The 17,506-nt window shown below is 39.3% G+C and overlaps 1 protein-coding gene across 4 annotated transcripts in view; it reads right to left on the reverse strand.

Annotated features, from left to right (window-relative positions):
* EXOC4 (exocyst complex component 4) overlaps nt 1–17,506 on the reverse strand; it is a 719,168-nt gene that overhangs the window by 456,926 nt on the left and 244,736 nt on the right. The window contains exon 10 of one of the 4 annotated variants that reach the window (XM_014455452.2): nt 4,346–4,937. The exons of the other annotated variants lie outside the window; for them this stretch is intronic. Within the exon in view, the coding sequence (XP_014310938.2) occupies nt 4,864–4,937 (74 nt within the window). The 3' untranslated portion in view covers nt 4,346–4,863. Of the gene's footprint in view, nt 1–4,345; nt 4,938–17,506 lie in introns of those variants that run through there. 4 annotated transcript variants of the gene reach the window in all.

Here is a 17,506-nt window from a genome sequence, read left to right on the forward strand (position 1 = left end):
CCCTGCTCTGTGTGTGACAGGGTGCGGCACCCCAACTCCCCTGATGGGCCCTGCTCTGTGACAGGGGGCAGTGCACAACCCCCTGATTGGCCCTGCTCTGTGCGTGACAGGGGGTGGCACCAAACCTCCCCATCGATCCTGCCTTGAGTGTGACAGAGGGCGGCGCCCCAACTCCCCAATCGGCCCTGCTCTGAGCCTGACCAGGGGCTGCACCTAGGGATTGGGCCTGCCCTCTGCCACCCGGGAGCAGGCCTAAGCCAGCAGGTGGTTATCTCCCGAGGGGTCCCAGACTGCGAGAGGGCACAGGCCGGGCTGAGGGACACCCCCCCCCCTGAGTGCACAAATTTTTGTGCACCGGGCCTCTAGTATCTATATAAAAGGCTAATATGCTAAGTGTCCTTCCCACCTTCTGACCGGTCGCTATGATGCACACTGACCACCAGGGGGCAGATGCTCAATGCAGGAGCTGCTGTGACATGCACAGGGAAACAGCACTGCGGACCTGGCGTCTACAAAGCAACACCCAGCTTCCCCTAAGTGGGACACAGGCCCTGCCACCACCTCGAAGCGGCAGCCCACCAAATCACAGCCGATGCTGCTGAGACCCCCATCGTGCAAAATGCAGCCCACAGCCCAGCTCCGCCCAGAAACGGCTGCTGTGGGCGCCGGTAATGATGCCACATAGCAACACCCAGCCTCCTCTCCTTAGTGATGACTAGCCCCCTGGCAGTTTCTTCAGCCCAGGAACATGACTTGCTTTATAGCCAGGTGCAAACATTTTACACATTAACCAAATGTCTGTGAAGGGTTTTCCTGTGCCTCATCTCATTTGATCCTCCCAGAAGTCCTGGAGTAGGTAGAAAGGAGACTCAGTAGAATCCTATTTTCTTTTTCTTAGTCAGAAAACAGAGATTTAGAAAGCTTAAAAACGTGACCTGACTGAAAAGAAGAAATGGTGGACCTTGAAAATGACTTCAGGTTTTCTCACTGTGCAGAATATAGTCAAACACTGCTGCAGTTAAATATTTCACTCTTTGTTCTCCCTGCGTGATCTACAATAATAATCTGCTTCGTGTTGATACTTACTGCTGTGTTGCTGACAATTACCTGAAAGAGAAGTTGGGGTGCTTCACTGGGCTGGAAAAAGTTTAGCTAAATCAGAAAGCAGGTCTAATTAATCAAGTTTTACATATATATATATATATATATATATATATATATATATATATATGGCTAATTTGGCTGGCACATGCGTGATACATATAAAGCTCTCGCTGGCGCCAGTCGCACACGTGTGTTTTGATCTGTCATTGTTGATCGTGAATTTGGTTGACACTTCTATTACAGAGAAAGGGTGAATAGCAATATTAAAATATTTTTTCTAATTAATTTCCTTTCAATGTGAATAAATTCGTGCACTGGGCCACTAGTTTATTTACAAAAGAAAACAAAAGGAACCAAAAGTATGTGCTATTGTGATCAATGTGTAAAACTTTTCACTGTTCCATCTTCAATAGAGTTCATGATTACACTTGGCTACCGATAACCTTGAACATGAACTCTGTTTCCACAGATGCTTGCATAAAGACAAACTGAAGAGGCTCTACCGTTAGGCTGGTTTAAGACATATTAAAATCCACAGGTTGGGCTGCCTTCAGAGGAATGTGCAGACAACTATCCCACGTTGCACTGCTGGGTCTCCTGCTCAGTGTGCAGCCATGGCATCTGATTCATGCCGAACAAAGCATCTGACTAGCAGACTGTCTTTTCTTGACAAGAAAACGAACAAAATAGAGTGTAAGTGTTATTCTCTCTATTTCCATAATAGTGTAGACTTAAAAAAAAAGTATGGTACAAGAAGTAAGTAGGTAGCTACATAAATGGTGTAAAAGAAAAGAATTTGATTTTCTGACACTTTAGGTAAGGCTATAGCACAGCTCACATAAACTGCTAGTTTTCCTTAAATATCCATCTCTCCTCCTTCCCAGCACCTGAGAAGATTCTAACAGACCACAATTCTGAGTCTTCCTTATAGCTCGGTACAGGCATGTCACTAAGTTCTGGCCAAGGGAAAATGGAAGGGGAGGCCAGTGTGGGCAGCCTCCAGGGAGAGGCACATGTCCTACTCTGTCCCTGCCTACTTCCTGCTGACAAATGTGTAGATCTGATGGCAAGAGACCTTGGGAATGCAGCACCCACGTGATGAAACATTAAGAAAAAAGGAGCCTGGGTCATTGTGGATGCCATGGATCAAAGCCAGCATACCAGGACTTGGCTGCCAGACTTTGAAGTGAGAGAGAATTAAACGCTCTCTTGCCTGCACCACTGCTGTGCCGAGCCTGTTATTCACACCATACCTATCCCTACGAGTGGATAGACATGATGGGCAGAAAGCCCATCAACTTGATAAGGAGAGTTTTAAAATGGACTGACAGAAAGAATCCAGCCCAGAGAAAAGAGGCAACAGGAGAGAACAGGTATGATTGGGAAAAGCAGTATGGTGACTATTGTATCTAGTAATATTTTGCTGAAATAATGAGACTGGTTAGAAATAATACTGATGACCCTGTTTGTCTAACACTAATGACCAGAGCAGGGTCAAAGTAATCTTCAAAGTGAATTCAGTGTGATCGCATAAGCATCACTAAGATCTTGGGATTATAAACAGAGAAAGACAAAGAGAGCGGAATGGAGGGGGAAGTAGAGGAGGAGAAAGATGTAAAAGTACGAGAAACAATACTGCATATGAGGGAGAATTAATTATTGAACACCAGCTCTTTGGGATTATGGCAGCCATCTCTTCAGTGACCCTATTTAATCCTCACAATAACCCGACTAATCCCAATCATTACAGATCAGGATAAGGTGGCTGCAAAAAGCTTAGCAACTCAAAAAGCAAGCAAGTGGAGAAACAAGAATCCTAATTCAGGTCTTCATCTCAAAAGCCTACACTCCTTCCTATTTCTGGACAAAACTTACTAGACTAGGAATAGAAGCAAAGTAAGACATCCAGTCTGGCATAAAAGATAAGAAAAATAAATGTGATACCTACCACTCTATCAGTCTGAGCCATTACAAAAGAAAGAGATGATATAATAGTAACAGAAATCTTGGAAGAAAATGAGTATGTTCATTCAGTTTATAACAGCAACACAATGTGCTGGACATGCGTGAACATGCGCCCACTACCCACTAGTCTTAGTAGAAAAAAAAATGACAACATGTTTGGAGTGTAGATACATATGATTCCAGGGCCAGAGTCTATAAAAGAAAATCAAAATCTCCAAGGTGAAAATAATTTTTAATCAGATCAAAGAATTGATATCATTTTAAAATGTGCCTCCTATTGGTTTCCATAAACTCCAACCAGAGCCCTGACCCTGCTGCAGTCCTTAGTTTGAATGCAAATCCTACCAGCCTCTCAGAGAACTTGTTCCATGTGAACTTTGGTGTGAGCCTTGCTTTCTGCAGTATTCCCAATGCTAATGTTTATCCGAAGTGAAGTTAGGGTTCACAATGGTTGCGGTCGTTCAGATAAGGTTGTAAGCATCAAGGTATGAGGAATTTTTTTTCAAAAATGAAATCCTGATCATAATTATCAAGCATCATGTTAGGCTACAAAGGGGACAGAGCTATTATGTCATTAAAAGAAAAAGTTACCACCTCTGGAGTTAGAAGGCCCAGCTTTCACTATAGAGCAGTGGTTCTCAACCTTCCTAATGCCGCGACCCTTTAATACAGTTCCTCATGGTGTGGTGATCCCCAGCCATAAAATTATTTTTGTTGCTACTTCATAACTGTAATTTTGCTACTGTTATGAATCGTAATGTAAATATCTGATATGCAGGATGTATTTTCACTGTTATAAATTGAACATAATTAAAGCATAGTGATTAATCACAAAAACAATATGTAATTATATATGTGTTTTCCGATGGTCTTAGGCGACCCCTGTGAAAGGGTCGTTCGACCCCCAAAGGGGTCGAGACTCACAGGTTGAGAACCGTTGCTATAGAGAGTCATGACTTTGGTCAAGTTGCTTACCTGCTCCGGACTTCATCAATAAAGTCAGGATGACACCCACATCCCCAAGCAAAAATGCATGCCCAGATATACAGTACTTGAGTTTAACTGATGCACAAAAAGGTTGTTTTTAAAAAATAAACATTATTTCATGTGCTCAAGTTGAGATGTTACATAATGTGTAGACCCCCCCCACACACACACACACACATAATGACTCCTATGCCCTTCAGTTTTCTGCCTCATTAGCACAAGAATTCAAATGTGTGTTCACACATCCACACAAGTGCCACTGAGAAGTAAGCAACCATCACACTTGGGATAATGTCAGCTCTGAACATAAATTTATCCCATTTACCCCACAGTTTTTCCGTTTATTTCCCAAAGACAGTATATTTTCAATCAAGCACTCTTCCATTGAATATGAGTGACTCAACGAGTCCAAAGGTAAACATGCTATGTTTGCTGACTTGCAATCACCAGAGAAGCCATCCTCAGCCATATATTTCCGTCCTTTGTTTGATTTGGCCTGATTGACTTTGAACATTGATGTCACACATTTCTGTGTGTGTGCGCGCCAGTGTATATACATGTTAATGTAATTCAATGCATCTAGGTTAAACTGCAGAGAAAACATCCCCTGCCCTTGATTAAGGCCTGCATTAAACCATCAGACCCCATCACAAGCCTTGCTGATGAGTAGCTATTTGGACACACACAGAGCTGTGATTTCCATCCACTTTACCAATCAGCAAGTTCAGATTTGCTGCTAATGTGACAGTGATGAACAGGAATGATGTTAATGTGACAGTGATGAACAGAATGACAGCTCAGGGCTGATTAAAATTGGCTGAGGTTCTTCAGCCCAGGACAAAACGAAGGGGCTTTGAAAGCAACTGCAGCAAACGTGCACTCTGAAACAGAAAGGAAACACCAAAAAATCATGTTTACTGATTACACATAAATTAGAGCAAACAGACATCACAATGTGACATCGTTTAAAATGTAGGCAGTCATTGTTCAAATCCTGCACTAAATCAAAAATGTCAATAGAAACTGAATATGTGCTAAGCAAAACAACATGTCAAAAGGTAGAGGGTATGGTTTTAGTATGAAAACACAGGGCACACCAGAAACACAAGCCACATGCTTATCAGCCGAAATAAAATTCTCTGGCCGCGCTGATTGAGGAAAAGCCTTCACAAGTGCCATGTGGACTTCTCGCATTTCTCATTCTCACAGACTCAGAGTTAGGTGTTCTACCTACAATTACCTCACCACCCTAACCTTCCTTTTCTCGCCATCCGCTCACCTGCCATTGGGGCCAAATTCAGTATATTAACACGAGGAGAACAGAAGAGCCACTGACCTGGGTATGAGTCAAAATGCACTCCTGCAAAACGGAAGAAGCTGTAACGTATGTCTATTTTCCAACACAGTCGTCTTAATCCATTCACTCATGTTTCTAGCAGCATAGTAGAGTTTCAAAAATAAAAACCAGAAAATCTATGTAGAGATGTCATAGTCAGCTGGCAAGAAGCTGACCTTAAATAATCCACACTGTAAGGCCACCCTCAGCACCAGAGAGAACAAGATAATGTCTTTTTCTAAAATAAAAGACCATTCATACATTCTGCCAATGTTAAATTCTAAATAAAGTAATCAGACTGTCATGTTAATGGTATTGAATTTAATTCCTAAAACAGATTTACTCAAAACATAACCAGCACCGATGAGTCCTTCTAAAAGGGTTGGCATCCACAAGCTACAATGTCCTGGCACTGGCCCTCATTCTAGCACTCAAGACCAAGAAGTATTTCACACAAACATTCATGTATATGGGGTTCTACAAAGAATAAATAAGAGAATATGTTATATGCCAAAAATACTAGTGTCCAAAGTCTAGCAAATTTTAATTCAGGTTTTATATAATGCTAATATTGCTATCAATGGAAACATTCTAGTTAGAAAACACTAATCAGAAACAGTTGCCCGGGCCTGTTTGCTCAGTGGTTGGAGCGTCAGCCCTCTGAGGGTTTGATTCCCTTTTAAGGGCAAGTACTTCGGTTGCAGTCTCAACCCCTGGCCTAGTGGGGGTATGAACAGGAGGCAACACATCTCTCTCTCTCTCTCTCTCTCTCTCTCTCTCTCTCTCTCTCTCTCTCTTTCTCTCTCTCTCTCTCCACCCCCACCCCCACCCCCTTCCACCCTTCCCTCCATTCTCTCTTAAAAAAAAAAATCAATGACAAAAAATATCCTCGGTTAAGAATTTTTTTTTTAAAAAAGGAAAAAATAGTTAAGTGGCCTGCTAAGAATCCAAAAATCTATAGATAAACCAGACACATTTTACAAACATTTCTGTGAAGAGGTAACAAAAGAGATCAAAGATAAGATACACTGCTGGAAGCTTCTGTAATCAGATACTGAAAGTCAATCAACATAGGCAAATCTTGCAGGACTGCATTCCCAGTAGCAATTATTGACAGGGCTGTTTCTGGGTCATACTCCATCCATCTAATTTTCTCCTTGAAATCTCAGAAAACAGACTATATGCAGAGAGAATCTTTCATTTTAAACTCTAACCATTTATAGTAACATCACTCCCTGTTTAATAGTCTTTTCTGATGTATAATATAATTGTCTAAATTATCCTTTATTAGAATTTCTTCTCAAAAGTAAATTTTCTGAAATTATCTGAATTACTTATTGCTTCTAAATAAGCCAATTACAGACGCCTCCAAACAAATTTATACTGAAGTAAATAATTTTTATTTTCTTCTGCTAATGTTCAAAATCAAACATGGTTTTCAAACTTAAAAGCAGAAGTGGCCAATGTATGACTTAGGCACACCAAAGTCCCCAAGTCCCGGTCTCACAGAAGCAAGTGGCAGTGTCACTGGCCCAGTCTCCGGTTTTATTACAACGTCCCATTGTCTCCTCTCCAGCTTTCACCTACTTGACAAAATTTAACAGTAGACTATAAATTCAGTGAATGAGTCTGTAGTTAGAAGCCAAGTAGACTATACTGTAAATCGAAAATGCTAAACATAAAATGGTTTATTATATTAAAACTAATTAAAGAAGCATGGACACTGTCCAAGGTGCTTAGATTTCACAGAACAGCGACGGCACAGTATGTGGTCAGGAGTTAACCTAGGAAAGACAAGGAGTGCATTCACAGTGAACAAAATAAAATAAAGGTACCTTTGCATGTCAATGTAATATCAGCTATATTTTAAAGGATAATAATTACCATACTATTAATTTGAATTACCTTTTCTTCACTGGAAAGATTTTGTCCTTAGTTAGCTTTGCTACAGAAAAAAGATGTATATTAAAAGGTGTCTATTACCACCCCCAAATGTTTAATGAGGACAGTCGCTTGTAGGCCCTGTCTCCACGAGTCTTCCCAGGCTGTCAGAAATGCCTCATATCTTTAACTAGGAGAAAGATTAGGGTGAGACTCTCACTATGCTCAAGATTATGCAGTTAATATGCCGAGACTCCTGACAGTGTTTGTCCCTTCCTCACAGATGCCTTGGTATGGAAAGTGAATCCGATTCACACCCTTCATCTCTTTCCTATGACAAGCTGTATACGTGTAACCTCTAGCCTTTCTCTATCACTGCTTTAGACCATTTTATTCTCAAAACCCCCAGATCCTTCCATTTGGATCCAACTAGAGTGACTCAGAAATCATATAACCAACTGCCTTGGATTAATCCAAAGTATACAAAGTAAATTTGCAGGTTTAACTTCTCTTTAGGAGATCAGTATCTAAGGAGGGATAAATAAGTATACCCAAATTTTCTTAATATTTCTTAATATTTCTGGTCCAGTGTGGGTGTGAACAGGAGGCAACCAATCGATGTTTGCCCCCATGTTTTAACCTGCCAGAGATCTGGGGTCTGATGGCAGCTCTTGCCTGGACTGTATGCCTGCGCATGTGTGACCTTTGGCATATGGTTCAACTGCTCTGGACCTCATACGTCTATTGATTTTAGAAAGAGGAAGTGGGGAAGGAGAGAGAGAGAGAAACATCAGTTGCCTCCCATACACACCCCGAACAAGGATCGAACCCAAAACCTAGGTATGTGCCCTGACCAGAATCAAACCTGCAACCTTTTTGGTGAACACTCCAACAACTGAGCCACCCAACCAGGGCTATTTTTTAAATTTTTATTGAATTTATTGGGGTAACATTGTTGATAAAATAATGTAGGTCTCAAGTGTACAATTCTATAATAAGTATCTGTATCTTGCATTGTGTGTCGACCACCATAGGTCAAGTCTCCTTCCATCACCATTTATCCCCTCTTTACCTCTTCTACCTCCCTCCACTCCCCTTTCCCTTGGTAATCATCATACTGTAATCTGTGTCTATGAGGGGTTTTTTGTTTGTTTGCTTAATCCCTTTACCTTTTTCACCCAGTCCCCTAATTCCCCTCCAATCTGACAGCTGTCAGTCTGTTCTCTGTATCTATGAGTCTGTTTCTTTTGTTTATTTTGTTCATTAGATTCCACATATACCACTGTAAGTGAAATCATATGGTACTTGTCTTTCTCTGACTGGCTTATTCCACTTCACATAATATTCTCCAGGTCCAGCCATGCTGTTGCAAAGGGTAAGATTTCCTTCTTTTCTTTATGGCTGATAGTATCCTGGAAGACATGTTCTACCTCTATTCCTACACTTTCTACAGGATTAAATGAAATAACGCATGGACATGGCTGGCATATTGTAAACTCCCAGTATATGTTAGAAAGCTTGAGATGTTTCTCCAATTACAAAGGAAGCTCCAGATTGCTATTTCTGATCATCTCTGCCTATTTCATTTGAAAGAGTAAATAATTCTCCAAATAGAAAAATGATGATATGGGTATGCATCTGGAGCTCCAGATAAAAATGGTATTTTTAACATGATTTCTCTAGTTGTCTTTCTTTTTGTTCGGAATAATCGTGCCTCATAAGTAGACAATGATGCCACATGAAAATGAGCATGGGCATTTGAATTCATGTACAACTCACCGAAAGGTAGTATAAGTTGTAGAGATTAGAGAATCAGAAAGGCACAGATTTGAATCACTGCTCCACAATTTACTATTGAGTTATCTGGTCTCTCTCTTGCTCAGGGCCCCATCTACAAAATGGGATGATAATACTTACACCTCCTAGATTTCATTACCACAATCAAATAGCAGGGGTGGGGAACATGCAGCCTGTGGGTCGTATAAGGTAAGGCCCAAGAAATCATTTGGTCTGGCCCTGCCAAAGCATCAGGGGTGAGTTAATTAAATGTTTGACCAAATACAGCAGGCTAATTTTTAAGTTGATAATTTTGTATGGCCCATGAATGATGTTATAAATATCCAAGTGGCCCTTGGCAGATAAAAGGTTCCCCACCCCTGAAATAAAGTAACCTAAATGAAGCACCTGACACAAAATAAGGACTCCAATGTACGCTCCCTCCCCTGATAAGCAACCCCCTCCCGATCCAAGTTGCTTTTATCACCAGGTGGGCAGAGATGTCTGAAAGGCGATTTACTTGTGGAAATCTGTTCTTAATATCCTTCTCGTTACATAAACAAGTGATATGTACTAATTACACTGTGATTTTATTTTCTGAAATAAAAGGCATTCCAAACACCATAAACCTAATAAAAAGCCAAAGAAGAGGGAGAAGAGAACAAGGGAACAGCTGGTAGAAACGGCGCACATCATTCAAAGAGGCAATGGGGCCAATAGAGGTTTTCAATAAAAGCAGAGAGAACACTAGGTGGTAACTGAATGGATACTTTAGATCTGGGGAAGCAAAGCACAGTGGCTGCTCTTGGATGCCAGGGGAGGCTTGGATAACATCTCCTGTCTTAATGAGCTGCACTCCATTCCCAGCTGCTCAGAACAATGACAGAGTTCTCTGCTGCAAGGACTCCATACACAAAACTCCACAGTCCCCGGAGCCAGAGGGGCGGGCAAATGCTAAATCTTACATCTGCTGGTGTTTGGAAGGATAAATGAACAGCGACTGAAAAAACACCTTGCACATCCAGCATATTTATGTTTCTCCAATAATTGTCAAATTTATGTATATTTTCTAATCCCTTCCTTTGTTCAGACAAATGTGTTGGCTCTGAGCACTCTAAAAAAACAACTAATTGATTTTCTTTTTTAGAATAGTTTTAAGTTTACAGAAAATTCACTCTTTTAGAAATTACCCATATATACATCTTCTCAATCTGAGCACTTTTACAGGCCCTGGATCAATTAAAATATTAAGTTGTCACCCAAAATTTAAATAAACCAATAAACAACATGACCAAAGAAGAGAATCTGAGACCCTATTCAGATTTGCATAAACCAAGTGACAGCAACAACAATCTGAATACAATACAATGAAGATCAGTCAGTAGGAGAAACAAAAAGTATAGCCGCAGATTTATACAGTACCTATTATATACAGGGCAGCATTAAAGACAAACACAAAATCATGGTAACTGATAAAACACGTAAGTATACAGTAGTCCTCCCTTATCCATGGGGGATCCGTTCCAAGACCCCCAGTAGATGTCTAAAACTGCGGATAGTACTAAACCATATATATATATATATGGTATATATATATATATATATATATATATATATATATATATATAGTTTATGTATACATACACATATACATACACACTATGTTTTTTCCTATACATAAAAAATTATGATAAAGTTCAAGCTACTCTTGTGCTTTGCGGCCACTATTAAGTAAAACAGGGTTACTAGAACACAGCACTGGCATACCAGGACAGTTGATCTGACACCATTGGAAACTAAGTGAAGAAAAGGCAAGGAGCGTTTACAGCATGGATATTCTGGGCAAAGGGATGATGCACAGCCCCCTATCCCAGGCAGGACAGCGCGTGGGATGGTGGAAGATTTCATCATGTTACTCAAACGACTTGCAATTTTAAACTTATGACTTGTTTATTTCTGCAATTTCCCATTTAATATTTTCAGACCTTGATTGACCTTGGATAACCGAAACAAAGAAAAGTAAGACCATAGATGGGTGGGGTGGGAGGCGGGTAGCTACCATATTTGTAAGAGTTAGAATTTTTGCTGTCAATTAACACATTAACATCTCCTGTGAACTCCACATTTGGAAACACTTCATACAGGTCATTCTCCAATCTAAAGGACTTAAATGCTCCTGATATCAAGGCTTGGAGCTTCCCTTACATTTATCAGACAGCTCAATAAGATAAGGTGCTCTATTGGGTCATGCAGACAAGTGAAGCAAAAAATCATCAGGTAAGTAAGTCATCACTCTAGCCAGGAAACAGTTAAGTGAATAATACAGTGCAGAGGTTCTCAAAGTGTGGTACCTAACTGGTGAGAAAAGCAAATTCTTTGAGTCCCACTCCTGACCTAAGCATGAGTCCGAAATCTAGAAGGTACCCAGCAGACTGTTTTTAGCAAGCCCTCCAGGTTATTCTGATGCAAGGAAAGCATGAGAATGACTAGTACATTTAAGGATGTCTGAAAGTGAAAATGAACAGTAAATATGCTCCCCCCTTGCTAAAAACAGAAGAGAATTTTGATTAGTTTTAGAACAATGTTGTATTTCATTTGGGAATTTTGATGACTGCTTTCTAGGGTTTCCTAGAGTGGCCTACTAAATAGAAAGAACACCAACTACAGCAATTTTTATTAATTGGGTGCAATTCACATTTTTCATGCATCACAAAATGAAATGAAACCTTTTGGTTTACCCATATACAATTTTTTGGCTTCTATACAACTTGAAATTTATTCTAACTAAATTTAAACTAAATTTTTTCTTTAGTTTTACAGTGGCTCTCCAGCCTTCCCAAACTGCATTCTACCACAATGCCTAAATCTCCCTATTCTGTTACCTATAGCTCAGGGTATATAACTCAAGAGACATATCACAGTAAGATCCTAGGTTCAGATAGGTCAGGTAAACATCTCTATTTGCATGCCCCAGCCCTTAGTTAAGCAACATAAAAGGCCCAACTATTGCATGACTTTAATGTGTATTATTTATTTCTAATCAACTATAGCTTGATGCATGAAAAATCCAATTAATGGGAGTGATATTATGGTTAGTGTCCCTGTAACTTTGCTTCCTTTTCTATTGTCATCTAAATCTATTTCCCATTAAGACTCTACAGTAAAATTAGTTATATTCTTACTGCTGATTCTCTCTAATGTGCCCAGAGACATGAAATGCCTTTGTGTATTGATTTGCTAAACTAGATAGTCATGATACATTTGTTTGCTGCAGGAAGTTATACCCTGGTACACTCTCTCTTGAGAAATAAAATGCAGAATCAATGGGAAAAGTTTTACAGAATCTTAGATCATGTATTTTTTTTTAAAGATTCTCTTCAAATCAATTTGGTCTTTCTACTTACTGAAGTGAATAACTGTTTATTTCAAATTACTGATCCTGTATCACAAATTCCTAGCCTGACATCCGCTTGGATAAAGGAGGAGTGGTCAACATTTATAAATGGGATTAACTTATTTGAGCAAATTGGAAAGAAAAAGATTGGGTATTTCTGTCAAACTGATTTATGCTTTGGTCTACAACATCCCAAAGAAATAAGAATTTCTCAACAGCTTACATAACAATATTGTATTGGCCTCTCAAGTAAAGAAAGAGCCAATTATTGAGGAAAAGAAAATAATGCACCAAACATACATCTCTCCTGGCAGAAGAAGCTAAAGACACTGAATCCTTAGCATTACAGGACTGATCGGCTAATGTTCAAGGAAGTCAGCCCTTCCGGAACAAAAGGCAAGTCTCTCCCACTCTGGAATACCAGCTCAGGGAAAAAGTTGATCAGATAAGCCCGAATCCCTGTAGGAAAGGGATCCAGGAATAAACTTCAAGGAGTACATGACCTTGGGGGGAAAACACATTAGTATTTTTATTTTACTCACTGCTAACTGAAATTTGGCATTTCCTTTCACTATCATTATAGGTTACAACTATAATAGTATTAACATACCTGTAACTGTGTCACCAATAGAATTCAACAATATTTCATAGTATATTAAAGCTGTTACAGTATTGTTAGACATGCCACTGGCTCTTTTATTTATTATCACTGTATTTCAACAGTTGGTTTCTTTTGTATTCCTATGTGCTTTTTAATGTATTTAATAACATTTTGAAAATGTGAAAGGGGCCCTGACCAATTTTGCTCAGTGGATAGAGTGTTGGCCTTCGGACTAAAGGGGCCTGGGTTCGATTCCAATCAAGGGCATGTACCTTGGTTGCAGGCATGTCCCCAGTAGGGGGTGTGCAGGAGGCAGCTGATTGGTTTCTCTCTCTCATTGATGTCTCTAACTCTCTATTCTCTATTCCCTCTCCCGTCCTCTCTGTAAGAAATCAATAAAAATATATTTTTTAAAAAATGTGAAAGGGTTCATGAGTCAAAAAAAGGCTAGGGATTGTTCTTTTGCAAGAAGGAAGTAGCATCAAAAAGAGGAAATACTCACAAGTAGTCCCAGAAACTCCAGCATAAACCCTACCATGACGAAGAATTTTCTAAGAAATCACACGCAGTTTGTTCTCTTCTGAAATCCACAAACACGTTGGGAAGCAACACCAATTTATTATTCTCGTTTGCAAACTACAGAAACACCTTAAAAGGTTGAGATGACTTATGTGGTCTCAATAGGAATTTCCAGCCACCACCGTGACCTTGGAAATATTAACCTAACAGCAGTGGCAGCTCAGTGATAACACAGCAAAACACCATCCTGAGCCACATTTTCCTCAGTCCAAACACTACCCAAGCCACCACTAGGGGCGCGATGAGGCACTCCAAGAGCCATGGCTCTCAACTAGCAAACAGCCTGTGGTGAACCATTCAAATGGCGGAGTGTCACACTGACAAGATGGAATGGGTCAAAAGTCAAAAGCTTTTTGATTTCAAATGCCAGGCAACAGAATACTAGTAACTTGGTGAAATTCTGGATAGGAGATTAAAATAATCACAAACCAGTATGTTTATAATTATCAGATATGTTCTGATAGTTCAATCTCTGCACACAAGAGATATTCCTGAAATAGTGGCTTATAAGTCAGATACTTTCAATGTGCTAAGAGCTCATTATTGAGAGGACTCTAACAGTAAGACCTGATTGTCGGAGACCATGCTTTGGAGAAACATGATCACATTACATGGGTCCACCCAAACTAGTTTTTAAGGAGCTATTAAGCATTAATACATTTAAGTCCTTACTGAATTTAATATGTGGCGTGTGCCTTAACAGGGGCCTGCACCTGCTAACTAATCACCTGCCATTTATACCACGAGATTCCAAACTTCAAACTTTTTTTCTGGCCTGATCTTTTCTTCTAAACTACCCAGAGATGGGTCCTCTCAAGCAATCAGCACAAAAGAAGCCGGGGCAGATGATAGTTATTAACTGGAATTTTAACGGAGGGTAAGTAACAATTACCATCACAATGCAGCTCTAGCTATAGTTCTTTATGGCAAAAGCAAACAAAGTGGAGGGTGAAACCCTAGTCTGCAGCCTGAACTGGTTCAGAAATTAAATGCTGCAGACCCCCTTCAAGTGAGATCGTTTCTGAAGAGTCCCAAGCAAACCAGTGGGCCCTGGCTTTCACAGGGCACAGCACAGATCCTGGGAAGATACCCGGGCAGATATCCCAGTCACCCGTAAAATGAAACTGCTTAGCACCATGTGTGTGTGCAAGGATCTTACACAGACTATTTCTGAAACAAAGTCTGTGCATGTAACATGCTCTGCAGCTGAGAAGAAACACCTTTTCTCTCTTTGAACAAAGAATTTTCTATATGCTCCACTACTCTGTTATATGCCATCCCAATTTTTAAAAAACCCTCATAGGTAATTATGATTCAGTGAAAACAAAGACAGTGCCAATATAATTGTGCCCAATGAGCCCCAAATATTAAACTTTTATTTTCGAGCATGGCTTTCATCACTCTCTCCACCAGTGTAGTATATATGATAATATATTATTTGTTATTCAGAAGAGAAAGAGTTCCATACAAAATGAATGACTTCAATCGCCTTATAAATAAAACATGGATAAATGTCTTGGTAAAATAAATTAAAGGAGCACTTGTATTTGATCACTCTATCATATTGCTGTCTTTATCTACAAGCAGAAGAAGGTGTTTCCTGAAATTCATTTGTGTAAAGTCCATAATGGAGAAAAATCACTACTAACTTATGGCTGAAACTCAAACAAGTCACACATATTGAGCACCTCAGAGACACAAAACATGTTAAACAAAACTCAGAAAAAGAGAAAACGAAACTTAGAAAAAGAGAATGGTGGCCCACACCTGTAGCTTGGGAGTTTGCTTGTACATTTGTTTCTGAAGAACCTTTGCTAGCCTGTCTATTTTAAAAAGTAAGCTGTAACACATTATTGAAGGTCGGTATTAAACTCCACGTTCACTTCTTAAAATGCAATAATGACTGAAGAGAACAAACATGAGTCCTGAAGAAATACCTGCGCTGATTCTGATTTAATGAATAGGAGTCATGAGATAAACTGCTTAAATCCATCTTGAAGGAAAGCTAAATCCACACCATTATTATCATGCTGTTAAAATTACAAATACATAAAAAATAGAACTGGAATAAATCACAAATAATAAACACAATATATTTTGCTCAGAGGTATAATTCTAGGTTATCTTTCATCCTTCCCATTATTGTTGAAATGCACTGGAGACAACACAAACTTCAAAAACTATAGAAATAAATATAGAACTTATTAAGAGAAGGCATTTTTTAAACAGAAATGACAAAACAATTTTCAGTGAGAAAATCATGAAAGAAAAGCTTTTTTCTCACGTTATGGCAAAGTGATTTACAAACATAAAATCTTAATTGTATTCACCATTTAAGATTATAGGTAAAATAAAAATCTTCCAATTTCTAAGGATTTCAAATTTCCAACTAGCATTGCCCATACAAGGAACAGCTCTACAAGAATCATATTAAAATAACGACAATAAGTGTATTCAATACAATAAAAGTTGAGCCTGATTCATACAAATGCCTCTCTGTAAATTTATAAACACTGTCATTTCCACTAGCCAATATTAAGTTGACTCAGTTTACTATCCAGATCATGTGATATATACATAAGAGCCCTTACTTTATACACAATCACCAACAGTAATCATTTGCATTTGAAGCTGGTCCCCCATCAAACTGGGGCTATCTGATTCACATCCTTGGTTGATGTTTATGACTAAGTGGGGGAAGGCATAAATGAAACTCAAAACCCTCTCTCTCTTGCTGGGGAGGGAAAGAGAGCTAGAGATCAGAAAAGCGAGTAAGGGGGGCAGAAGGAAAGAGAGATGAAGAAAGAAGGAGATGAAATAGACTAGGAAGAGAGAAGGCAGGACTTCAGGAACAGAAAGGTAGAAAAATCAGCACGGCAGCAGAGGGATCTCCCATAAATATTCATATAAACTAATAATTTGTGTTATTTGCATTTACAATGTGACTCCCATAGCCATTCAGGTTTTGACTGCAATATATATTTTATCTTTTAAATATTTTGCATGAAAAATTAGGACTGACACTACATTTGTACAGTAACTTAACTGAGCACTTTTCTCCCCTTTACTCAAATTGGCTTCATTAATTGAAGCCAATACGTTTGTCAGCATTTCACACCTCAGCAAAACAAGGGCACCAAAATTCTTCTTTTTTTTTTACACCCAGATATTATTCAGTTCTTCGATGTGCTAGATTTTGTGGTTGGCCATATTTGTTGTGATAGTATTCAAAACATTTTTGGCTTTTAATTTTATATATGTAGATTTGTAAAGTTTTTGCACTTTTATGTAGCGATATTAAATTATCCTTTCCTTCAGGATATCTTTTATGCAAAAAGTCATTGTATTCCAAACATTTAACAAATATTTACTTTCACCCTCTAATTTTATGTTCCAATTTGTTATTTACTCTTTTCACCATCTGTAACTAATTTTTGTCAAATAATATGACATGAATTAGAGAAATATTTTCTTCTCAATTGTTCCAGTTCCATTCATTGGCTACCTCCCTCCCACAATGAATTTTCATATACAGTAAGTTCTCAAAGAAACTGAGCCCGCTTTCATTCCCATTGTTAGTATCTGCTTTACCAGGAGAGCTTCCTCTGAAAACTGCCTCCCAATGGCACTTGCTGGCAGACCTGCATTCCTATAAATGCCCATTTTCTCTAAATTATTTACAACTAGAGGCCCAGTGCATGAATTTGTGCACAGGTGGGTCAGGTGGGGTCTGGCCGGCCAGGAGGAGGGGCCGTGGGTGGTTGGCTGGCCGGCCCTGCCCCCTGATTGAACTCCCGGTCCAGGAAACAATTTGCATGTTAGCCTTTTATTATATAGGATTCTCATTTGGAGGCTAATTAGGTTGTAGTCAACTTCTGTCAAA

Source organism: Myotis lucifugus, unplaced genomic scaffold, assembly GCF_000147115.1.
Source record: "Myotis lucifugus unplaced genomic scaffold, Myoluc2.0 scaffold_46, whole genome shotgun sequence".
NCBI lineage: Eukaryota > Metazoa > Chordata > Mammalia > Chiroptera > Vespertilionidae > Myotis > Myotis lucifugus.